General features: G+C 47.3%; 3 protein-coding genes across 8 annotated transcripts in view; 2 read left to right on the top strand and 1 right to left on the bottom strand.

Annotated features, from left to right (window-relative positions):
- The first annotated feature begins 474 nt into the window (after positions 1–474).
- PHF10 (PHD finger protein 10) lies at positions 475–23,491 on the top strand. 6 transcript variants are annotated; one of them, XM_066372817.1, is made up of 12 exons: positions 475–950; positions 3,323–3,429; positions 7,340–7,470; positions 8,499–8,576; positions 10,868–11,001; positions 11,098–11,247; positions 11,782–11,891; positions 13,964–14,117; positions 17,234–17,389; positions 21,669–21,777; positions 22,053–22,241; positions 23,297–23,491. In XM_066372817.1, exons 1-12 carry the CDS (start codon positions 681–683, stop codon positions 23,380–23,382), a joined length of 1,674 nt encoding a protein of 557 aa, XP_066228914.1. In that variant the 5' UTR covers positions 475–680; the 3' UTR covers positions 23,383–23,491. The 6 variants fall into 6 exon arrangements, with proteins under 6 accessions (XP_066228914.1, XP_066228913.1, XP_066228917.1 ...); XM_066372816.1 differs by having other exon boundaries at positions 483–950; positions 8,493–8,576; XM_066372820.1 differs by lacking the exon at positions 475–950 and adding an exon at positions 1,038–1,165 and having other exon boundaries at positions 8,493–8,576.
- On the bottom strand, positions 22,487–25,243 carry C3H6orf120 (chromosome 3 C6orf120 homolog). Its single transcript, XM_066372822.1, has 2 exons — positions 22,916–25,243; positions 22,487–22,873 (listed from the first exon to the last, which is right to left on the bottom strand). Exon 1 carries the CDS (start codon positions 24,926–24,928, stop codon positions 24,374–24,376), a length of 555 nt encoding a protein of 184 aa, XP_066228919.1. The 5' UTR covers positions 24,929–25,243; the 3' UTR covers positions 22,487–22,873; positions 22,916–24,373.
- Positions 25,244–25,248: 5 nt separating this feature from the next.
- The window catches only part of WDR27 (WD repeat domain 27), a 113,850-nt gene continuing 113,474 nt past the window's right edge, over positions 25,249–25,624 (top strand). Inside the window, exon 1 of the mRNA XM_066372815.1 lies at positions 25,249–25,481. The gene's annotated coding sequence lies outside the window, so the exon portion shown is untranslated. The remainder of the gene's footprint in view (positions 25,482–25,624) is intronic.

Here is a 25,624-nt window from a genome sequence, read left to right as displayed (position 1 = left end):
GAAGCCTTCTGCAGCCCCTTGGATCTGCTGTCTGTCCTGTCGTGTTGTCCATCCTCTTCTCTGTCCTATCAGCTGCTGCATACATTACACTCCAGCACACACTCATTAGACGCAGTTGATTTTCAGCTACTTTTACATTTTATAATTTGCACACCCATTGAGGTGGATGTGGATCAACTTTTCCAAACAGGCCTGCGACTGTCATTGCGAGTACGAGGCATGGCAGGTGGTTCGGGAGCAGCAAGGGCCAGGCCGCCCGCAGAGAACAAAGGCGGACAGGATGACGGGGCGGCCGTGGGAACGGGGGCCACGAGGGAGGGGGCCGGAGCCTCGCTGCCCAGCGCGGAGGAGGCGAGGGAGGGAGCCCCGGCGGGGGAGGGGACCCCGGGGCTGACGCGGCAGGGCCGGGCCGGGGGCGCGGGGCGGAGGCGGGGCCGGGCGGGGGGCGCGGCGGGCGCGGCGGGAGGTGGGGCGGCGCATCGCGGGGCGCAGCGGCCGGCGGCGGGGCGTGCGCGGCGCGGGTGCGCGGGCTGCGGGAGCGGCGGTGCCGCGGCCACTGCGGGCGGAGCGGGCGAGGGCGGCGGGCGGAAGGGGCTGCAGGCGGCCGGCGCGGAGAGCCGGGGCAGGAGCAGGAGCGGGCGCGGAACCGGCCCGCAGGGCGCGCGGCGCTGGCGGCGGCCATGGCGGTGGCGACGGCGGCGCTGGCGGCCCGCGGGGCGCGCGGCGGGAGGGGCCGGCCCCCGGGCGGCGGGCGGGCGGAGGGGGCGGGGCCGGGGCGGCGGGCGGCCCGCGCGGCGGTGGCGGCGGCGGCGGCCGGGACGAGGCGACGGCGGCGGAGGAGGCGGCGGCGCGGGGCGCTCGGGCTGATGGCGGCGGCCGGGCCCGGGACGGCGCTGTCCCCGCGGCCGTGCGATAGCGACCCGGCCACCCCCGGCGCGCAGTCCCCGAAGGTGAGGAGGCGGCGGCGGGGCCGGGGCCGCGGGCGGGGCGCTCTGTGGAGCCCGGGGCGGGGTCGGGGCGGAGGAGGGGACCCGGGCCCGCGGGCGGATACGCCGCCGCGGCGGGCAGAGCGGCCCCACCGGGGACCCGGTGTCTGAGCGCACGCGCCGCCGTCCCCGTCCTCGGTGACCCCCGTCACTGCCGTGGTGCGCACTGTGCTCGGGAGGTAAACGGGGCTAAGTCTTTAAGTTCACGGTGAGCGGGGACGGACGGAGGCGGGCAGAGGGAGGGCCGCGCGCCACGCGTTCCGGTTTCCGGCTGAGCGGTCGCGGCCGCCGGCGGGGCGGTGGCACCGAGGCTGCGGTGGGGAGCGGAGCGGGAAGGTACGGGGCCCGCGCTCCCGGAAGTGGGCGCCACGGGGTCGCCGCTCCCGGAAGTGGGCGCCTCGGGGTCGGCGGAGGCGGGGTCGCCGCTCCGGCCGCAGCGCGAGGTCCCCGAGGTCGCAGGTGACTCTGCGGGTCGCTCTGCACGCCGCGCAGGCCGAGGACCCGTCTGGCCGTGGGAGTCTCGCCCGAAGCGTGGGAGGCGCCCGCCACGCGCGGTCTGACGCGGGAACCTCCGGCTCTGACAGGCGACGTGACCTGCGGCCGAGGAGTGTCAGTGTCAGCGGATAAGCGAATTGTTTCCATGTCACTGTATTCCATCAAGTACTAGGAAAGATAACGGTTTTATCTCTCTAGGAGAAGGTGACTCATGTTCCCTTATATGTAATAATGCATTTGCCCAGAATCTGTGAATTCAGACACTGCCTGTGAAATTGTTTCAGCCTTCTTTAGGACATTGCATTTTGAAATTTTTGTTTATTACCGAGTGTCTCCATTTTTAGCCAGTTGAAATGTAAACAGATTGACATAAATCTCAGAAACAAGTAAAATAGAGAAAAGTGATACTTGAGTGCTTAAAAGGAGTTATGCTTGAAGCGTTGCACGTGAAATGGTTCGGTTGTGATACTGTTAAATGTCAATTCTTGGCGAGTAGATTAGATGAGACTATTCTCCATCTCCTACCTACTGGTAGCTTGTCTCAGTAGGAATATACAGCGCTCTTTAATTGAATGCTTATAACAACCGAACAGAATTTTCCGTGCAAGTTACTGTTTGGGAAAGAATCTGAGTAAACTCCTAATATCTGGAGCCATTTAAGACTTTCTAATTAATATAAGCATGTTAACTGAGTTTTGCTGGGCACTTGGTTATTTGCTAGACGTTGCTCTTAAGTGCTTCCCATATATTAATTAACTTAATGCTTGCATTAGCTGAGAAATACAGGCGCTATTGTCTCAATTTTTCACACAAGGAACGGCTCACAGAGGACAACCACTGAGCTAGTGAAGGGCAGTGCCCAGAGAGATCCCAGGCAGTCCAGCTTTGGCATGCCTGACCAAACACTTACTAACTCTTCATATTCTTCCGGCAGGATTTCTTTCCTTTAATATGTAGCAAGAGGACCATGGTATTTAACAAAGTAATCTTAGTCTTAGAAAGCTATATTGCCTCGTTTTTATTTCCCCAGAAATATTTTTAAGCCTTCTATTTATGAAGTCCTAGTTAATATGTGAGTAAATCAATTTTCCTAACATTTAATACCGCATTCATTTTCTTAATGTTGTGGGCCAACTTACAGCCTTGGCATTATCATCACATAATGGCTAATGTCACTTAAAATTATTTTTAAGCTTCTCTTTTTTGGGGTAGGGAGGCTGTTCCTACATAGATGAATAATGACTCTTCCTAGGATTTAGTATTTTTGCTAAATTTTTACAGAGTAAGAATAAAATTAGGGTTGGTAACCTGTTTTTAGTTCTTTTATTTTCTCTTTTCACAGAGAAGTAAGTACCTAAAATAGTCATTTAGTATACTCTTAGAAACCATCTGTAAGTTGAAAACCTGAAATGACTCGTACTTTTTTCTTAGCGGGGGCACGAGGTTTTGCTTTAATTTTAGAGTGTTGCAGCAATTTTATGTGTCTCTTCAAACTAGAAGGCGTTTCAACCTTGATTGTACCCTTGGTTGGTAACAAAGCAGAAGTAGATTTAGAGTTAGATATTAACTGAAAAAATTTTTTTTTTACTTTAACTGTATTGAAGATTAATTTTTAGTCTTTTTCCAGGCCTTGCCCATGCCACATTCTTGGCAGCTTTTTAATTCAGTTGTTATAATAGAAAGTTAGCATTCGTATAACCAGTTGTCCTTGAAAGTCTTTAAGTTGAGCTTTTCACGAGTCTGGGATAATACCTTGTTTCCTTATTCTTTATTATTTTTTCTGCCTTAGACCACTCAGCCATTCTGATACCTTTATTTTTTCTAATCTTTTCCATGTCTAGGATGATATTGAAGATAATTCAAATGATGGGACCCAGCCATCTAAAAGGAGGCGAATGGGCTCAGGAGACAGTTCTAGGAGCTGTGAAACTTCAAGTCAGGATCTCAGGTACTGTCATTTTATTGCTTAATCATAGTTTCTGTGGTGTAGTTCTCTTTGCGTTAGCTCTCGCTTCTCTTTCCCCCAGCCCTGGCAAAGGTAGTTATCAAAAACTGTAAAATATTTTGCCATGTTTTACAGTGTGACACCAAAGTTGGTTTTGCTCTTAGTGCAATTATTTTTTGTTTTGGTTACATAAAGTTCACCATTTAACTATTTTTAAATGGACACTTCATTTGCACTAATTAAATCCATAGTGTATGTAACCCAGTATTCTTCAGCCACTGGTCTGCCAGAAATTTTGAGCCAGTCCATGGAAGAGTTAACCACTCTGATGTAGGAAGATTATAGGCCCCAAAAGAGTTGAATTCGCTTATGCTCAGGGTAGTTTCTGCCTGAAATAATTCTCTTATTTTCATTGGTTTCCAGGTGTAAAAAGACTGAAAACCCTGGTGTAACCATCACCACCATTTCCAGAACTTTCTCACCATTATGCATTAAAAATACTTCCCCTTTCCCCTCTCCCCAACCCCTGGTAACCACCACTTGCCTTTCTGTCATGAATGAGCCTGTCTCACGTACCTTGTACAGCGTGTCTGTAAAGTCACGGTGCACTTTTGACCGGTCACAGGAAAGGAACAAAAAACGATAGAAATGTGAAATCTGCACCAAATAAAAGGACTCTCCCAGTTTCATACCTATTCAGTGCAGTTCGATGTGGGCTCACGCACAGATTTTTTTAGGGCTCCTTAGGTAGCTATCCCGTATAACCTCTACAGACTTCACTGACAGATGGCCTACCAGAACGGGGTTTCTCCACCAAACTGCTGGTTTCCTTCAACTGCTTATCCCACCCAGTAATGTTATTCCTATGTGGTGGTGCTTCATTATAAACGCGCCAGTATTCATGTTGCACTTTGGTCACAGATTCGAATTTAGTGAGCCACAGAACACACTGAACTTTCCTCTGTACCGTCCACATCTCAACTGGCATGGCCGTGGGCTGCTCCGCTGTATACACGGTGTGACGTCATCATCTGCGCATGCGCACATCATCCTACAGAAACTGGGAGGGTTTTCCTTTTATTTGGTGCAGATTTCACATTTCTATCATCTTTTGTTGCTTTCCTGTGACCCGTCAAAAGTGCACCATGACTTTACGGACACGCTGTATAAGTGGAGTTATATATGTTGTGTTCTATCTGGCTTATTTCTTCAAAGGTCATTCAGGTCATCACACATATTATTAGGATTTTCTTTCTCTTTAAGGTTGGTATACTCCATTGTATAGATATGCCATGTTTTGCTTATTCATTCATCTACTGGACACGCTTGGGTTATTTCTACATTTTGAGTATTGTGAATCATGCTGTTGTGAAGAATGGTTTATACGTACCTGTTTAGGGTCCCTGTTTTCTATTCCTTTGAGTATAGACCTATAAGAACATTTGCTTTATATGCTAATTTTGTTTCCCGCGATAGATGCACCATTTTATATTTCTGCCAAGAATCCACAGAGTTTCCATTTCCCGTCCTTATCAATTTGTATCAGCTGAAGGTCACTGGCATCAATTCAGTGCCAGTAGGAATCCCCAGTTTGGGGTGCGGTGAAGAAGGGAAGTTAATTCAGTGTAAAGAGTTCAACTGTGATGCAGAGGGCCATGAGAACGGCACAGCTGTGAGGCGGCCCTGGGCTGGGTGGGTAGCTCTGTTCTGTCAGCCTTACTCTTGTCAGAGATCTTCAGTGTTTCAACTCCAGCTGGAAAAGCTCAGCGGAGGAAACACTCTTCAGTCTTACCTGGAAAAAGAAAGTGTGTTCGGGAGCCACAGGGAAGCTGGCTTATAAGGCTAGAAGTCCCCACCCCTAGTCCCTGATTGGTCCATCCTCATGTAAGTAAAGGTGCCAAATCCTTGCAGTTGGTTTGGTCCAAAAGACACTTCCCTGATTGGTGAGGATAGAGTGGTCCGATTGGTCAGTGAGGAAGATCACAAGGATATAGCTGGGCATCCCCCAAACGGGTGGGAAAAGCCGCGGACCATTGCTTGAAATAGGGTCTCAGGAGCTTCTTCATAAGGGCTGCTCAGCTGGCAGGAGCGCAGTGTGGGCAGTTCAGTGCAGGCTTCTCCCTGAGGTTCATTTTGCGTGAGAGGCCCCTTTGTAAAAATGCCTGCTATACTCTTATTTATGTTTGTTTTATTGTTTTGCTTTTTGTTTCTTAATATAAGCCCAGTTAAGTCACCAGCAACCCTTCTTAGTAGGTATCTTTCTCAGGGTCCACAGTTATTTACCGGTGTGTTTGTGTCTTTTTGACAATAGCCATTCTAAAAGGTGTGAAGTGGAGTCTCAGTATGATTTTGATTGGAACTTTTATAATGACTGATAATGTTGAGCATCTTTTCATGTGTTTATTTGCCATTTTTATATTTGTGGAAATGTCTATTCAAGTTTTTTGTCCATTTTAAAATTTGGTTTCTGTTTTTTTTTTTGTTGAGTTGTAGGAGTTTTAAAAAATATATTCTGGGCCCTGGCCGGTTGGCTCAGCGGTAGAGCGTCCGCCTGACATGCGGGGGACCGAGGTTCAATTCCCGTCCAGGGCACATAGGAGAAGCGCCCATTTGCTTCTCCACCCCCACCCCCTCCTTCCTCTCTGTCTCTCTCTTCCCCTCCCGCAGCCAAGGCTCCATTGGAGCAAAGATGGCCCCGGTGCTGGGGATGGCTCCTTGGCCTCTGCCCCAGGCGCTAGAGTGGCTCTGGTCGCAGCAGAGCGACGCCCCGGAGGGGCAGAGCATCGCCCCTGGTGGGCAGAGCGTCGCCCCTGGTGGGCGTGCCGGGTGGATCCCGGTCGGGCGCATGCAGGAGTCTGTCTGACTGTCTCTCCCCGTTTCCAGCTTCAGAAAAATACAATATATATATATATATATATATATATATATATATATATATATTCTGGGTATTAATCTCTTAACAGATACAGGATTCGCCAATATTTTCTCTCATTCTGTGGGTTGGCTTTTCATTCTATTGATTGTCCTTTCTTGCACAATTTTTTAAATTTTGCTAAATTTCTTGTTATCTTTGTTGCTTACGTTTTTAGTGTCATATCTAGAATCCATTGCCAAATCTGAGACCATGAAGATTTTACTCCCTGTTTTGCTTGTAAGAATTATCTAGTTTTAGTTCTTACATTTAGGTTGTAAGTTCCATTGTTTGATTTAATATTTGTCTGTGATATGAGGTAAGGGTCCAATTTCATACTTTGCATATGAATATTCAATTTCTCACTACCACCTTTGAGAAAACTGTTCTTTTTGTTCATTGTTTTTCATTAGATAGATGCTCCCGAGTCTGTAGTCTGTTGTCCAGGACTGGGATTGATCAGGCTAGGTCCGTTCTTTGCTTCTGGGTTGTCTGGAGTCTGAGAACAAATAATTGTGGTTTATAGTTCAGTTCATTGAGAAATGGGTTTCAGTCTTCGGCTTCCACAGCTCCGCGCCTGGTGATTCACTTTATACCTTGTTTTGATGTAATCGTGGCTACGGGTGTCCAGCCCACCTTGCTTGACCTTAAAGGTCTCTTAAGCTTAAAAATGCCTTTGTTCCTAACCACGGAGTGTCTCGCCTCTTTGTGGTGTATGGAAAACAGTCGTTTTGTTTGTTTGTTTGTTTCAGCATTCCAGACAGTTGTTTCCTTTCCTTCCACCTGCTTTGTAATTTTCTTTAATAACATGAAGTCATGGGAATGTCTTTGTATTGCAATCATGGGAGACTGACCGAGAATTTAAATAATTAAAATAGTATTTCAGAATCCTTAAAAAGAAATACTTTAAAAAATGAGTTATTAAAAATATTTTTTAAAATAAAGATGCTTAACACTTAATAAAAGTCACATGTAAGGCATAACATATGTTTCTGTGTCTAGCTTTAGCTACTATCCGGCAGAAAACTTGATCGAGTACAAGTGGCCGCCGGATGAGACGGGCGAATACTACATGCTTCAAGAACAAGTTAGTGAATATTTGGGTGTGACCTCCTTTAAACGGAAGTATCCAGGTATTAAGTCTTAGTTTATATAACAGATTAAGCCTAACGTTTAAATAATAGCAATCTTTTTGGTAGGTTGTCAACTGATAAATATCGAGTATAGGGTATTCCTGTTACATTCCTCTCCGGGCTGATTTTCGTTTACCTCTGTCATCCAGCCTGTCTCTTGTTCCTTCGCCTTATAAACTGATTTAAAAGCCAAATGAGAAAAATAAATTTCCTGGGGAAACTTTTAGAAAAAATCATTTTATATTTTTATAGTGATACGAGCCAAGGAGTTTGATTGATTCCCTGTTGCTCCTTGACCTCTGAGGAATGGACTGACTCTGAGAAGTGCTATATACTTAACTGGTTTTGGGTTTTTTTTGTATTTTTATGAAGCTGGACGCAGGGAGAGACAGTCAGACAGACTCCCGCATGCGCCCGACCGGGATCCACCCGGCATGCCCACCAGGGGGCGACGCTCTGCCCACCAGGGGGCGATGCTCTGCCCCTCGGGGCGTCGCTCTGTTGCGACCAGAGCCACTCTAGCGCCTGGGGCAGAGGCCAAGGAGTCATCCCCACCGCCCGGGCCATCTTTGCTCCAGTGGAGCCTCACTGTGGGAGGGGAAGAGAGAGACAGAGAGGAAGGAGAGGGGGAGGGGTGGAGAAGCAGATGGGCGCTTCTCCTGTGTGCCCTGGCTGGGAATCGAACCTGGGACCTCTGCACGCCAGGCCGATGCTCTACCACTGAGCCAACCGGCCAGGGTCTTAACTGTTTTTAATATCACTAGTTATGTTACCTTCTTGCTTTCGTAACTAATTCAAGTCTCTTTTCAATTACATTTTAACTTTTATTTCTTGAATTTGTAAGATTTATTGTGTATTCTCTTTTATAATGCATGGACTATGTAATATGAAGTACTTTTACAATCTGAAGATTTTAACAATTAAAAATATTTTTAAAGTTTTTATAGCTTTTTAAAATTTTACAAATGCAGAATGTTACAAATGCAAATGACTATTTTTAATAGCCCCCTTTTTTTTTGGAGATTTAGAGCGACGAGATTTGTCTCATAAGGAGAAACTCTACCTGAGAGAGTTAAATGTCATTACAGAAACTCAGTGCACTCTAGGTAATGAAAGTTTTTAATGTGAATTTTGAATTTTGAAAGCTGAATATTTATGAAGTGATGTTGGATGAGTATTTATCTTTTTTCCTAAAATATTTTATAAATTTAATAAAATAGATTGAATTATTTTAATACTAAATGATTTTATTTTTGATTACTGTTAAAGAAGTACAAAGAAGAAGAATATTTTGTAACAATACTGTTTTCTAATAACATTCACAGAAGTCTGAAAGTATATGTATGTCTTGTGTGGAAAATTTGTGTAGTGCTTTATAAAAGTTTTGGTCCTTTGTTTTTTTTTTTGTTGTTGTTTTTGTTTGTTTTTTCTACAGAGACAGTGAGAGTCAGAGAGAGGGATAGATAGGGACAGACAGACAGCCTCTCATATGTGCCTTGACCGGGGCGGGGGGGAGGGCTACAGCAGAATGAGTGACCCCTTGCTTAAGCCAGTGACCTTGGGTTCAAGCTGGTGAGCTTTGCTCAAAGCAGATGAGCCCACACTCAAGCCAGTGACATTGGGGTTTCAAACCTGGGTCATCCGTGTCCCAGTTTGACGCTCTATCCACTGCGACACTGCCCGGTCAGGCGCTAGACTTTTTTTTTTTTTTTACCAAATTGATAGTAGGGTGAATTAGTGAATCTAGGCTTCAGTAACCACATTGTCATAGACATGTGTTATAATGGATTTCCTAGCTTTGTGGCAGCCATGTCCCATTCCTCCAGGGTTCTAAAAGCTAAAGTTTCATTTTGCAATTAAACACGTATCTCTCCACCTTCCTCTTTCAGCATGCACAGATTTTAAAAGAAAGGCTTAGAGAATCAATTCATGATGTTCAGTATGTATCCACTGCGCCACCGCCTGCTCAGGCTGGTCCTTATCTCTTGAAAGGAAAATTTTGTGCAGTTTTTAGTTCTGAACAGTTATCTCTATGCTTTATTTGTAACTTTCCTCTCACAAGCATTTTAATGCAGCATGGCTACTTTTGAATACAAAACTTGGGAATCGATCTCAGCAATTTTTATAATCTGACCCTGGAGTTTTGAAAATTGCCTGTGTGATGTGTGTTTGTGTGCTCATGCTTTAGGTGAAATTTAGTTTATCAAAGCCAAAGACTAAAACTGGAATGTATTGAAAATTCTTTGTTTTTTACATCTTTTATTCTGTTACTGCCACATTATCACTTAGCAGTTGTTTCTAATGAAGGGATATATGTCTATAGTACACAGAATCTTTTTTTTAATTTTTAATTTTTTTTTTTTGTATTTTTCTGAAGCTGGAAACGGGGAGAGACAGTCAGACAGACTCCCGCATGCGCCCGACCGGGATCCACCCAGCATGCCCACCAGGGGGTGATGCTCTGCCCATCCGGGGCGTCGCTCTGTTGCGACCAGAGCCATTCATGCCTCTGCCTGAGGCAGAGGCCATGGAGCCATCCTCAGTGCCTGGGCCATCTTTTGCTCCAAGGGAGCCTTGGCTGCGGGAGGGGAAGAGAGAGACAGAGAGGAAGGAGAGGGGGAGGGGTGGAGAAGCAGATGGGTGCTTCTCCTGTGTGCCCTGGCTGGGAATCGAACCCGGGACTCCTGCACGCCAGGCCGATGCTCTACCACTGAGCCAACCGGCCAGGGTCAGTACACAGAATCTTAAAAAAGGAACATTTTGTTGAGAAACTGATTTTGCTTTTGCAACTTTGATAACTTATATCTTTTTTTTTGAACTGAGATTGTTGTGTGCCCATATTTCTTAATTGTTTGACTTTATGTTACAAATTTATTTTTATTATCTTCAAATGTGTTAAAATATTTACTTTGCTTGATGGGGAACCTCTTAAATGCAGAGTAGCCTGAAGAAAAAGCAAGTTTTAAAAAGTGATTTTGTTTACTTAGTTTTTTTAATTTTTATTTATTTATTTTTTACAGAGACAGAGAGTGAGTCAGAGAGAGGGATAGACAGGGACAGACAGACATGAACGGAGAGAGATGAGAAGCATCAATCATTAGTTTTTCATTGCGCATTGCAACACCTTAGTTGTTCATTGATTGCTTTCTCATATGTGCCTTGACTGCAGGCCTTCAGCAGACCGAGTAACCCCTTGCTGGAGCCAGCGACCTTGGGTTCAAGCTGGTGGGCTTTTGCTCAAACCAGATGAGCCCGCGCTCAAGCTGGTGACCAGGGGGTCTTGAACCTGGGTCCTCTGCATCCCAGTCCGATGCTCTATCCACTGCGCCACCTCCTGTTCAGGCTGTTTACTTAGTTTTAATGGGTTTTCTTTACCCATTTTTTTGGTGTAAAATAGGTTTAACAGCATTGCGCAGTGATGAAGTGATTGATTTAATGATTAAAGAATACCCTGCCAAGCATGCTGAATATTCTGTTATTCTACAAGAGAAAGAACGTCAGCGAATTACAGATCACTATAAGGAGTATTCTGTAAGTATTGAGCTAACTAGTATCTTTCATTTGTTCTGGGGAGAAGGACATTTTGTAAAGTTGCACGTGACTTCAGTTGCAATATTTTTATTTCAGCAAATGCAACAACAGAACACACAGAAAGTGGAAGCCAGCAAAGTGCCTGAGTACATTAAGAAAGCTGCCAGGAAAGCCGCTGAGTTCAACAGCAATCTGAACCGGGAGCGCATGGAGGAGAGACGGGCGTACTTCGACTTGCAGACTCACGTAGGCGCTGTCGCTGTCCCTGCACCTGGCGCACTGCGCGCGGCTGCTGACGCTCACGCCTCCTTTCTCGTTACTTTCTTTGCCAGCAAAGGTCCTTTTCTCCCCAGAGCTTGAGATGTCATCGTTAGGGGGGCGTGTGTGGTTTCTTTTGCTCTTTATTCTGCTGAGCGAGTGGCCCCTGGGGTGTGCTCCAGGGGGCGCTGTCGGAGACTTTCCTGTTGATTCGCTGAGTCCTCACAGTTAACTGAGGTTGAAACTAGTGCTGTTTCCGTCCATTTCACAGATACGGAAGCTGAGCTGCAGAGGGTTGGTAGTTTCCCAGGTCCCATTGATAGTAAGGCTGAGAACACTGCCTTTCCTCAGGAACGATGACCACGAGAGAGCCGGACAGAACTTACCCTGTGGAGCTAGACACGCCACTGTTCCCTGAGGCAGCAGCCCCTCGTGTCTCTTTGGGGAGGAGAGCAGTGGGATTGCTGTCCTGAAGCCCGGGTCCAGCAGGGGTCAGTGCTGTCTCTCCCTCATGTCCACCAGGTCATCCAGGTGCCCCAAGGGAAGTACCGAGTGTTACCCACAGAGCGGACCAAGGTCAGCTCCTACCCAGTGGCCCTCATCCCCGGACAGTTCCAGGAATATTACAAAAGGTACGCAGTGATTTTATTTACCCTTTGTCTAGGCTGTTGCTGAGGGGCCTCAGAGCCTGGTGCCGTCCTTCGGAAAGGTCTTGGCTCTGTGGGTTTGTCCACAGGGTGTGGTCTGAGCTCCGTGCCCGTAGTCTCCGTCTCCTCTGGGTCTGCGGTGAAGAGCTCTCTCCCTGGGACCTGGATGTCTTTTGACTGAGCACCTGCTGCCCATCCCCCTGCCCACGCTTTGTGTTGCCCCGGGCAGCTGCGGGGGTGCGAGCACCTCGTTTCCCAGAGGGTGGTTGACGGCCCGCGGCACTGGTGTCCCTGGAGGCTGTGGGAACGCAGGCTCAGGCGCGGCCCCAAACCCAGCTCACATGCAGATGAGGTTGTCAAGCATGACTTCGCCTGCGGAGGGCATGCAGGGGGCATGCGTCCAGGGCCTCAGTCCCAGCCGCCCTGGCCGGGCCGCACTGCTTCTCCATGTGAGAGAATGCTGCGTGTCGCTTCCTGCAGCCTGCACGGAACTGAACTCAGCCCTGACCGCCTTTGCGTCAGAGTCTTAGCTTTTACTTCAGCTTTAAACCCTTGTTCTTGGGAGAAGATGCTTCAGTGCAGCGGTTTTCAACTGCTGCTGGTCCGTGAGAAGTCTGTGCCGGCCCAGTCCTCATAGAACACCAGGCACTGCTCTGGAGGCAGGCGGCTGAGGAACACTGTGCCGGCCCAGTCCTCATAGAACACCAGGCACTGCTCTGCAGGGGGCTGAGGAACACTGTGCCGGCCCAGTCTCCATAGAACACCAGGCACTGATCTGCAGGGGGCTGAGGAACACTGTGCCGGCCCAGTCTCCATAGAACACCAGGCACTGCTCTGGAGGCAGCTGAGAAACACTGCTCAGAGAGTCGTGTGTGGAGTAGAGTATGCCGTAACACTGTTTGAAAGTCAAATTTAATCATAGGCTGGCAAGTTTTAACTTCTTTAATTTTGGGTTAGAAAACTAGTAAATGCAATGTGCCTGTGTCACCAGCCCCGGGATTTTGGGTGTGGTGCCTTAGTGAAGGGAGAGGCTGGCCCAGCAGCTGCTCCCAAGCGGAGGTCACAGGGAACGCCGGCCGCGGGAGGTCAGCTGGGCAGGGTGCTAGTGCACCCGGGGCTCAGAGAAAGTAGAAATTCAGTTTCCTAAAATATGTGCGTCCCAAATTGGTTTACACGACTTACTACTGAACATTGTTTCTGCATGGCTGTCATGTACCACTGCTGTGACCTGTGGGCTGGTGTGTCTCATCCTGACGTGGTTGCCGTTTTGTGTGTGAGGTGGCCACAGCACACCCAGGCAGGGGGGCCTTGGGCAGTGGGGCTGAGGTCTCTGTGGGAGTCTGTATTGCTGCTGACATTTCCATTTTGTTGTTTTGGGTTGAGGGTAAAGGGGAGAGACGTTCTCATTTTTAATAGTACACATTTTCTTTCTTTAAACTGACTGATTTTAGAGAGTGAAGGAGGAAGGGATAGAGAGACAGAGACATCCACTTGTTCTACTTGTCTGTGCATTCATCTGTTAATTCTTGTCTGTGCCCTGATTGGGGATTGACCCCACAGCTTTGGTGTATCAGGATGACACACACCTACCTGAGCTGTCTGTCTAGCCAGAGCCAAGAGATGCTGTCTTAATAATAAGAACCAGATGCATATTTGACACTCTTAGTCTGGTGAACAAGTGTTTAGGCTTTTTAATTATTATTATTTCATTTTAGAGACAGGAAGGAGGGGGGAGAGAGAAAGAGGGAAGCGTTCATTTGTTGTTTGACTTAGTTCTGTGTTCATTGGTTGCTTCCCACATGTGTCCTGACCAGAGATAGAACCACAACCTTGGTGTTTTGGGACAACGCTTTAATCCACTGAGCTGCCCAGCCAGGGCCTAGGCTTTTAATTTATTATTTATCCCTCCTTGAGCATCAAAAAGAAATATTATTTATTGCCTCTAATCATTTTCCACTAGTATTTGGGGTTGAGAACATGAAGGTGTCTGTGTAGCTCGAAGATTAGTTGTTCATGTTTAATCATGAAGGAAAACTAAACACCGCTCTGGACTTCAGGTACTCGCCGGACGAACTGCGCTATCTGCCGTTGAACACGGCACTGTATGAGCCCCCTCTGGACCCTGAGCTCCCTGCTCTCGACAGTGACGGTGACTCAGATGATGCTGAGGACGGTCGAGGGGACGAGAAAAGGAGAAACAAAGGCACTTCGGTAAGAACCTTTGTCTCAGTAGGAGTGTATCCTCTCCCTTTGAGCTTTGTTCATTGCTTTCCTGGAATGTTCAGTTTAACTTGTATCACCAGCCTTTTTTTTTTAAAGGACAGTTGCACATGATTGTCAGGAAACTTTCACTGAGGAAAGTTATTTACTGTGTGTGTTCACACAGGTGTGCAGCTGTGCTGGGCTTGGTGAATGTTACACTTAAAGCTGCCCTCTAGTTATCAGGAGCAGCTTAGGCCAGGGAACTGAACATTGGTTTAGAAACTTATTGAACCCTCTTGGTTTGGGGGAGCACCTTCCCTTGTGTTCCTATTGCTTAAGTAATAATTTTAGGCTTCCTTTAGGAAAGTGTTAAGGATACTAATTGTATGTTGTGCTATTAGGTTTTCCTGGGTGACTTTTTTTTTTTGCAGCAAAATGCATTGGCAAGTCCGTAGGGAGGTTGGTGAGCTCTGGGGGGGGGGGGGGGGCGACCCACCACAGTGCAGGTTCTGATTTTATTCCGTACGGCGTATTTGGCGACTGGCCATGTTTCAGTGTGTCCCTGTAGCCAGCCTGAACCTGGCAATGTGCCCATAAGTGGGCAGCGCCTTCCTGGGAACCAGCAGCTTCTGAAACTGATACATTGTACAAAGTGAGATGCTGGTCTCTCGTCATCTGCTGAGGTGAGAAGAAGCTGACCTTTGCCATGCTGCTAGTAGTGGTACGATGTCATCCACCGTTTCGGGAGGACATTTTGACAGTTTATAACAAGATTTATAACTTCTGGCAGAATGTGATCTCACAAATATACTAACAGAATTTACACAAAGGACATAATGAGATGCTGACAGTCTAATTAGAAAAAATATATTTATGAGAGTAGTAAAACCCTATTTTTTGTTGTGGAAATAAGAAGTAAACCTAATGTCCACTATGGGGGATATAGTATACTTACATAATAGAGAGTTTAGAGAACCTTTAACTATGTGATAAAATGCACATAACACTTAAAAATATTAAAATACACATTCACAAACATGTACACAGTGTAATCCAATTTTGTGTGTTTTAAAAAATGAGGGCACAGTGTTGGTGGGGTGAGAGTGTGCATGGATCTGGGTGTGAGGGCACAGTGTTGGTGGGGTGAGAGAGTGCATGAATCCGGGTGTGAAGGCACAGTGTTGTTGGGGTGAGAGTATACATGAATCTGGGTGTGAGGGCACAGTGTTGTTGGGGTGAGAGTGTGCATGAATCTGGGTGTGAGGGCACAGTGTCGGTGGGGTGAGAGTGTGCGTGAATCTGGGTGTGAGGGCACAGTGTTGGTGGGGTGAGAGTGTGCATGAATCTGGGTGTGAAGGCTCAGTGTTGTTGGGGTGAGAGTGTACATGAATCTGGGTGTGAGGGCACAGTGTTGGTGGGGTGAGAGTGTGCATGAATCTGGGTGTGAGGGCACAGTGTTGGTGGGGTGAGAGTGTGCATGGATCTGGGTGTGAGGGCACAGTGTTGTTGGTGGGTGAGAGTATGCATGAATCTGGGTGTGAGGGCACAGTGTTGGTGGGGTGAGAGAGTGCATGAATCCGGGTGTGAAGGCACAGTGTTATTGGGGTGAGAGTGTACATGAATCTGGGTGTGAGGGCACAGTGTTGTTGGGGTGAGAGTGTGCATGAATCTGGGTGTGAGGGCACAGTGTCGGTGGGGTGAGAGTGTGCGTGAATCTGGGTGTGAGGGCACAGTGTTGTTGGTGGGTGAGAGTGTGCATGGATCTGGGTGTGAGGGCACAGTGTTGGGGTGAGAGTGTGCATGAATCTGGGTGTGAGGGCACAGTGTTTGTGGGGGTGAGAGTGTGCATGGATCTGGGTGTGAGGGCACAGTGTTGGTGGGGTGAGAGTGTGCGTGAATCTGGGTGTGAGGGCACAGTGTTGTTGGGGTGAGAATGTGCATGGATCTGGGTGTGAGGGCACAGTGTTGTTGGGGTGAGAATGTGCATGGATCTGGGTGTGAGGGCACAGTGTTGGTGGGGTGAGAGTGTGCGTGAATCTGGGTGTGAGGGCACAGTGTTGTTGGGTGAGAGTGTGCATGGATCTGGGTGTGAGGGCACAGTGTTGTTGGGTGAGAGTGTGCATGAGTCTGTGTGTGAGGGCACAGTGTTGGTGGGTGAGAGTGTGCGTGAATCTGGGTGTGAGGGCACAGTGTTGTTGCGGTGAGTGTGCATGAATCTGGGTGTGAGGGCACAGTGTTGTTGGGTGAGAGTGTGCATGAGTCTGGGTGTGAGGGCACAGTGTTGGTGGGTGAGAGTGTGCATGAATCTGGGTGTGAGGGCACAGTGTTGGTGGGGTGAGAGTGTGCGTGAATCTGGGTGTGAGGGCACAGTGTTGTTGGGGTGAGAATGTGCATGGATCTGGGTGTGAGGGCACAGTGTTGTTGGGTGAGAGTGTGCATGAGTCTGGGTGTGAGGGCATAGTGTTGGTGGGGTGAGAGTGTGCATGGATCTGGGGTCTGCACAGGGACAAGCGTGAACACGAGAGGAGAAAGTCACACGTTTCCGTAGTCACCGCAGTGTTTACAGGTTGTAGAGAACCTGGTTCTTTAACTTGCAATTTTCATAATTTATACCAACCTAACATTCTCATTTTAGTTAGAAAAATTCAAGTTAAAAGTAGATTAAGTGATCAGATATTGAACCCTTAGACTTTGAACATGGAAAACGTGTCAGGTGTTTGGTGACCTTGGTTCTGCGTCATCTACCTGGGATGACCTTGTCCAGTGGCTTCCGTCACTCAGCAGGACTCCCGTACGTATTTAACAGTTGTTTTGTGAACACCGTCTTTGTGTGAAGCAAGCGTGCTCCCTGTGACACGCAGGTGTGTGGCGGCCCAGCCCAGGCAGGCAGCTCCGTTCCTGTGATGACGTCGGAAGGCGGAGTGCGGAGTGGACTGTGTACCGAGCAGGATGCTCTCCTCGACTGACTTTAGTCTCCAGGAGGAAAAGTTCTCTTAGATTTAGGTTTATCTTTATTTTTAAGTTTATGAAACTTGAAATACTTTTTTGAGTGTTTCCTGCAGTTTTTACAACTCGGGCTCAAACCGGTGTGGATTCCGAGGAATTTCTGTGTCTTTGGCCCGCAGGACAGCTCCTCCGGCAACGTGTCCGAGGGCGAAGGCCTTCCCGAGGGCCAGGAGGAGGCCTTCCCGGGGAGACAGAGGCCCAAGGACAAAGCCGCCACGCCCCGGAAGGACGCTGCGAAGCGCTCTGTACTGTCCAAGTCAGTTCCCGGGTACAAGGTAGAAGAAAAAAGCCCCTGACTCCGCTTCCTTCCCGACCAGCCTCTCTCCCTGAGATCTTTACCTTTGAATCTCAAAGTTGTGGAGCCGCTGCCGCCGCACCTCACTAGCTGCTCCTCTGGCCTGTGCCCTCTGTCGGCTTTCTCTGTCCTGGTGGCAGCTGTCACTCTGGCTGTGGTCTAGCGTCTGTCTTCTGTATGTGTACGATTTACAAGAGAGTTTTTTTTTTTTTTTTAACAACCAGGCAAGTATGGGCTTTTTAAAAATTATTTGATAGGCAGAACTTTATCCTTTGTTTCCTCGGAGTAAAGGTCATAATTAGCGGACGTTGTTACTATCCTAGTATTTAGTAGAACTGAAGACACTGAGCTGTAACAGGTGGCTGGATGTGCTCGTTGATCAGGCCATTTGTCTGAGTGCCTTTCGTTTAGAAAGATCTGGGTGTCATATAGGGATTATTTGATCCACCTGCCAAATCCAGCTGACTCTGATAGAAAGTAGTAAAACCTCTGATATACTAAAAATCATTGTGACAGTTTTCAGCCTGATCTTGGCAAATAGGCCATTTAACACCATTTTGTGAGGTAACTTGGCTCAGACAGACTTGCTCCCTTTTGATTTGGCTCCTCTCGGAGTAAGGTACTGGACGCTGTTGGCAAGTTGATGGTCTTTGGTGTTTCATCCTGATGCCCGCCTTCCTCTGCAGAGGGCTGGGCGATTCGCACGGGGGGTCGAGGACTGGCGCGAACGGGGTGGCGTGAGCTGCACAGCTGTGCGTGTGGGTGGTGACAGTAAGACACAGCTGTTTGGGTCCGGCACATACCAGAGTGCTTCTATTTGTGGTTGTGAAAGTGTTTGAAGGCGCATTCAAGAGTGGAGTGGTGAGAAAGCTACGCCACGCAGCGTTGCTAACACCTGTCGTGTGTCAGCGCTGGCGTTGCGATGAACCAGAGCAGGCCCCAGTGTGCTGCTCGCCGCGTCCTGCAGCCCAGCCCGGCCTCCGACTGACTTCCTGTGTCCCTCCTTTCCCTGAAGTGAGTGTAGTGTATTCCGCACTTAGTTAGAAAATACCTGTACAACTTTAAATGCCTCTTAGAAACATGTTTTTCCAGCCTAAGGCAACCAGTTAAGCTTCATTCTACAGGATTGGCTTCCTAGGGTGTGACAGGCTGCTGCGGCGGTGTGATGCTTTGGACTTATTTTCACATATGTAGCTTATCCAATTTTTTTTAAACAAAAGATGTAAGTTAATGCTTAAATTAAAAGCATACTCCAAAGCTTTAATTTTGGCGAGTTAGCCTGGTGTGTGCTACACTGTGGGCTGCTGGTCTGACAGTAGGGTGGCCACTAGAATGCACTGGCCGGGCAGAGGTCTTTCAGTGAGACTGAATCATGGGTTGAGGACATGGAAGTGGATGTGTCAGTGGAGGCTGGGGAAATAGACCCTCAGTCCCAGCACTGCTTTACGAGGGAGGAATCCCAGGCACCTCGGCGGGCAGTGCTCGAGGGAGCTGACCTGCAGAAAACACAGTCAGTCTCCCGGACTGAAAGTGGGTCAGGGAGTTCATTCTGGGACAGTGAGTATTTAGACTTAATGCATTAATGTGAACATGTTTATTACAGTTAACCTCTATGAAAAGTATTGATAAGCCAAGATGTGCCTAAATATTAGGATACTTCAAGCCTAAGGTCGTAGATATATGTTTTAAAATACAGGAGTTAAGAAAACGGATAATGTATCTGATGTCTTGCTTGGTAAGATTCACTCATGCTTGCCCTTAACCTGTAGGACAGTATTGTTTAGGTTACATTAACCTGAAATTAAAGCATAACTTTTAGGATTCAGGCCTACATTACAAGTATATAATTAAAATCTATGCTATATTAGTGCTACCACGAAACTCTCGCTTATCTTTGGTTACTTTTTAAGCAAGAAAATAAGTGTATTGTGAGCCTTTTATTTGGGATGCTGAGAACTATTGGGATGAATATTTTTTTAATCTTGTCAGTAATGAAACTGTGATGTTGCGGTTTTAAGGAGAGGCGACTGCATCAGACACACCTAGGGTTCTGTTTGTTGATCTTCAGGGGGACTCTGCTCGCTCTTCCTGTCCTCTGTCCCCAAGTCCACAACGTACTGAGACTGGCTTCCCAGCCAGCGCCTGCCGCTCGCTCCACCTCGTCCTGGTGTGGGCAGTGTGGCTTCTTAGAGTGCAGAACGCTTGCATGAACAAAACATTTTTACACTGAGCCCCGGCAGGGCCTCAGGAAGTGCTGGGAAGTGCACTCACGCGCTCTCTGCCTCTCTCCTCTCCCTCCACCTGTCTCTCCCTGTTTTCATCAAGATGAAGATCGCTGGGTAAGGAAATTGTAAGCGGTTTAACAAAACATGATTTTAAGCTTGGAAGTTAAGCCTAGAATTTTCTTGGCGTCCCTTTTATCATAGGTGTCTCATGTATTTTTAATGATTGTGGAACTTGATCTAGAATGTGAATGGCTAGGCTTATGTTTTATTCTTTTTGACTTTTGTAAAGGAGCTTCTATGAGTTCTCTTTAGAATTTAATATCGTGTGGTTATTTTCTTGATTTTAGTGGAAGATATTAGAATACTTAGTATGCCAGTACCTAACTTAAACTACAAGTATTAAATAAGTGTATCTTTTACATTTAGTAAAGGTAATGTAACCAAAAGATCTTTCTTATTTTGGTGGATCGAGGGGTAGCTTTCTGCTGTAAATTATGGCAGTTACAGACCTGATCATAACCGAACTAGAACTTGGATCCTAGAAGTGCACTTCCTAGCTATTTTTATTGCGGTAGAGGAAAAGACAGAACCTTACGCTTAGAATGTAGCAGTGACAACAGAAGGTAACCACACTCAAGACTGAAAAGGTTTCAGCATGTGACTCAATCCTTTTGTTGGGGAGCAGGGTATAAAGATTCTCACACAGGAGATGTAGATTAGTTATTGGTAAATTTTATATGTATGTTTTACTTCCATGATATTTATTATTTTGTAGAGATATTTGTGATTGTTTAGTTACTGTTTTTATTATATTTATGTATAAGGTTGACTTTTTAAAATAAATAAGCCAAAAATTATTTTTGAATGCCTCTGTCATCTTTTGTAAAGAAAGATAACTTAAAGTAGAAACATCGAAAGAGTTAACAATTGCATAGGCAACAGGTTTTGAAGGTGGCAGTGAGACATTCCAAAGCTAAATACAAAGTTGGAGTTTGTTTAGGCTTCTCTTTGGTTCAGTAACTTAGGAAAGGGAACTGTAAGACACATTTGGCTACATTGGAATAAAGCAAATATAATAATTCTATTTAAAGTAATTTTCCTCCCCTGTTTATATGTATGTGCCCCTGGCCCCGTGTCACACGCGGACAGCGTCCTCTTCGCTTTCTCCCGTTACTTACGTGCTCAGAGCATGGACTGGCGTCACTGCATTTTGGCCGAGGCGGATGTCCACCTGTGCTCCCCGCCCCGGTGACTGTAGGTGCAGGGAGTCTTTCCTTTGTTTTTTCCATGTGTTGCCAAGTTCTTTTTCAAGTCCAAATACCTTCACTGGTCTGAATGTGTTTTTCCTATGAAAAATGAATGGTACTCAAAATATAAGTATGTTTTTTTTTTATAATTTGTCTGAAAACTTTGTATCTCACACTGAATGCATTTTCCTTAAGTGTGGGCTATTTTATTATTATTACATATACAAATGAAATAATCTCACAACTCGGTTTTCCACAAACATTTATGCACATGACAGTGTCTGCATGAGCCATCTTTCAATTTAAGAATGTTAAAACCTTCATTTTGTAGGTTAGAATTTATAGATCTAGTTTTACAACTTTGGAAAGTATCAGTGCTTAAACAAAACCAATATATAAACTACTTAAAACTGAGTATTTTATAATAAGCCTAATTTAGTATAATGGTCATTGGGAACTTGGATTTTCTCTTCCAGTTAATAGTGCGTTTTGACATTGTGTTTAGTTGTCCTTCTTGTTCACTATACAGATCTTACTGTGCAGGTAGGGCGTGAAGAATGCTACATGGAATCCTAACATGAGATCTCCATTAACAGAATTTTAAAATGAAGGCTAAGGCTTAGTAGGCCATTGCATGTTGAAAGCACAAATTATGTCTTTTAAAAAGAGCTCCTCACTAGCAAGTTACCAAAAGTAAAGATAAGGCAGGCAGTACAGTACAGCATTCCTTGTGAACCCATAGTGAGTTCTTCTGGCATGAATTTATAGCCCTCTTCTACCCTTCCAGCCAAAGGTCATTCCAAATGCTCTATGTGGAATTTGTCTGAAGGGTAAGGAGTCCAACAAGAAAGGGAAGCCTGAGCCACTTATACACTGCTCCCAGTGTGAAAACAGTGGTAAGTATTCGTCTCACCATTCTGACCAACCACCCTCTTTGTTTACCTGTCAGCTGGACTTCCAGAGACTCATTATCCCTTAGTACAGGGCAACTTGTAAGGTGTAGATGAAGTCCATGGCTTTTCTCCAACTCTGTATTTTCATTTCTCTTTGGGGATTAAACGTTGTAGACCTTCTTGAGAAATTACAAAGCAACTAGCACTTTATTACGCCATATTAAGTTAAAAATTCCTGTGTGAATTGGTGAATCCTACTAACACTGGTTTTGGTTTAGGCCATCCCTCTTGCCTGGACATGACCATGGAGCTTGTTTCTGTCATTAAGACCTACCCATGGCAATGTATGGAATGTAAAACTTGCATTATTTGTGGACAGCCCCACCATGAAGAGGAAATGATGTTCTGTGATGTGTGTGACAGAGGCTATCACACTTTTTGTGTGGGCCTTGGTGCTATTCCATCAGGTAAAGATCACAAAAAGGACCGTCACCTTCAAGGGGATTCTCCCAGCACTTGAAAGGCGGCATAAACACCACGGTGACACGAAAGGCCTGTGCTGTGACCACCTGGGTCACATCCACCTGCTTTTCTTGCCTGCATCTCCTAAGGGACAAAGAGGTCAGGGTGCCTAGTCTGAGTTTGGAAGTAGAGTTCAGTGTATAGAACGAGCCACTGTTTTTCTACTAAACAGCAAAAGCAACAGCATCAGTTTATTTCAAAGCCTTAATTTTATTTCTATGCCATCGATATAGAAATAATGACAAAATGAGTGCTGTGCCTTTGTGCACATTAAACCAGACTGTCAATTGAGGCAGCGTAACAATTCCAGGTAACTACAGAACAAAAACAAAAGTGAAGAATAAATCATAGTACTGGACTGAAAACATTACACACATAACTGTGTACTTTCAGAATTATTTGCATAGTTAACACTAGAGATAATGCTTTATAAAATAAGGCCTAGAACTAAGTTTCCCGGGAGTCACTAAGAAGGAAGCAACGTTTAAATAATTATCTGTAGTTCTGCAGACTCAGGTCAAGTGTGTAGTGCAGCTCATCACGCTGTGCAGACCCCACCGGACGGACGGGAGAGGGCCTGACAGCCAGCTGTGAGAGAGGTGAGCAGAGAGCTGCTCACCTCTCTCTGTGAGCAGCAGAGCAGAGGGCTGCAAGCAGACGAAACTCAGTTAACAGACTTGACAGCAGGGTTTGTGTTAGAACTTTGTGAATATGGTAGAGTTTGGATTTCATTAAGAATTATAATTTTTTAAAGGTCCATATCATCACGTAGCATTGTTCTGCCCATAAACCCCCCCCCCCGAATTTCACGTGGCATTGATTACACTGGTTACCTTAAGTTTACATTTTTCTCCGTAAATTAAGGAATTCAGAGTGTCCTTCCCACCACAAGTCCACAGAGGAATATCATTAAAGATAGCTAAGGAAGAACTAAATGGGTTTAAAATTCAGTCCTAAGAGTTAAATTTCATTCTATATTAACTAACAATTTTTCTCCTAGGTCGCTGGATTTGTGACTGTTGTCAGCGAGCTCCCCCAACACCCAGGAAAGTGGGCAGAAGGGGCAAAAACAGCAAAGAGGGATAAAGTAGATTTTGACCCCCAATACTTATGTAATACCACTTAAGTGAGTTATTTGGTGCCAATTTAATTACAATTCTCATTTTTATGCTAATAAAAGATTTTTGAAATTAAATATGTGCTTAGAATTTGCAAGTTGATTCATTTCTGTTATAAGCTACTCTTACATTGGGGAACCCATTCCAGGCAGAGAAATAGTTCATCTTTTAAAAGGTTTTTTTTTTTTTTTTTTTTTATCTGAGTACTTTGGCTTTCTTCAGAAGTTCAGTGGAAATATTAGGCAACTTTATTTAAAATACTTTTTACCTACTAGCCTGAAAGTTACTATTATTTTCATGAAATTTTCCTAATCTATCTTGTTTCTGGTCTACTGCAGGAATCATAACAAAATTATTTAGTAATGGAAGAATCTTCATAGGTAGTCCGAGTTGATCAAATTACACAACTGATGTGATAAGCAGCAGCTGGGTTTAGAATTATCATTAACTGGCACAGGAACACCTGTTGGGGTGGGTGGTTCCATTCTTCCTTGGGGTGGGTGTGGGGCTTTAGTCCTGTTCTGGCAAGTATGAAGACAGCTTTGTATCGAGACTTGCTTACACATTGTAACGTCATCTAGAATCTCTTAACGAGTCAAGTTACGTGTATCAGTCTTTAAATCGGATCTGTGTGGCTGCATAAAAAGTTGCTCTATTTTGATTTATATAAACCTAAACTACTGCAATCCTTACAGTCACCTGACGAGCTGAAGTTTAAACATTTATTGCGCGTACTCCTTTCACAGGAATTCTGATCTTGAAAAGAAAACGAATATCGAGCTACCTGTGTTTCCTATGTCGGGCTAACTGAGGTAACAAAACTGGATGGCTTTATTCCATATTCCCCCAACTAGAAAAGGTCACAAGTTTCCAGCCAGGTGCAGGCCGCTGGGTCCACAGCGAGCTGCCATCACCTTCACAGATTGGAACAGTGTTCGACTCCAGCGTGGGTTCAAACATCAGAACAGAATCTCAAGTACCAGTTTCAAAAGACTGATCAGGATCGTCCAGAGCACGGACTCCTCTTCTTGCGACGCCCCTTCGGGGTCGTAAGCGTGCGGGTGGCTCGTCTCCGCGCCGTCCGCATAGGCGCTGTCCCCGAACGGGTGTCGCTGGACCGTTCGGTCGAAATAGACTCTCATCTCGAACTCGCTGTCCCGGTGCGACGGGTGCCCGTAGACCCCGATGCCCACGGGGCGCCGGAAGTGCGCGGGGACGGCCACCAGGTCGCGGCCGCACGTGGCGGACTGCAGCTCGTAGTCGTCGAAGCTGGGGTGCAGGGTGCTGTCGGACACGTAGAGGTCGGCGTCGCCGCGCAGGCTGCGCATGGCCAGCACGATGCGGCCCTCGTGGTTCAGCCGCAGGTAGCTGTAGTTGCCGGCGCCCACCTGGCCCTGGACCACGTGCAGCAGGACCCACTCGGCCGGGACCTCCTCCTCCTCCGCGCAGCCGGCCCGGGGCACGGCCTGCGCCGCCAGCAGCAGCAGCAGGGCGCCCTTCCAGGACGCGGCCATGGCCGGGGACTCGTCCTGCCCCCTGCGGAGCTCGGGCCCGCGCGCTGGGATCCTCGACCTCGGCGGCCCCGGGGGGACCGGGACGGGGCCGGGCGGCTGCGGAGGCCGGGCCGAGTGCGACGGGCCGCGGTGGCCCGGAGGCAGCGCAGGCGGCGGGACGGCTCGCGGGCGGGGGTCGGCCAGGGGCGGGCGCGGGGCGGAGGAGAGAGCGCGCGGCAGCCAGAGGGCAGGGCCGGCCTCCTCCCCAAGACCCACCACCACTCCCCGCGGGGCCGGGGCCAGGCGGCCGCGCCGGAAGAGCCGAAAGTGAGGCGGAGCCGGAAGTGAGGCGGAGCCGGAAGTGAGGCAAGACCAGGGTGTGGGTGGGACTCGGAGGCGAGGAGTTCCCGGAAGTGGGGAGTATCCGGGACTTGGCTCTCGCGAGGATTGGGAGAGGGGTGTGACGCTGAGGAGCGCTGGGTTGTAACCACGGCGACGAGAAGGGGCGTGGCGCCAGCTCCAGCCTCTCCGGGGGTGCTCAGTGTGGTTCCCCGTCCAGCTCGCGGGTCCTCAGGTGAGACAGGTGTGCCGAGGGCCCCGGTGCGGACACGAGCTGAGCGTCCCCAGGTGGGCGGCGGGTGCGCTGAGGGACGTTCTTGGAGCGCCCGTAGCTGCTCTCTTCCTCTCAAGAACACAGTGCTTTTTGAAATGCTCCTG

Source organism: Saccopteryx leptura, chromosome 3 (genome assembly GCF_036850995.1).
Source record: "Saccopteryx leptura isolate mSacLep1 chromosome 3, mSacLep1_pri_phased_curated, whole genome shotgun sequence".
Classification (NCBI taxonomy): domain Eukaryota; kingdom Metazoa; phylum Chordata; class Mammalia; order Chiroptera; family Emballonuridae; genus Saccopteryx; species Saccopteryx leptura.
The sequence above is the reverse complement of the archived record's forward strand: the minus strand, read 5'-3'. Positions and strand labels throughout refer to the sequence as shown.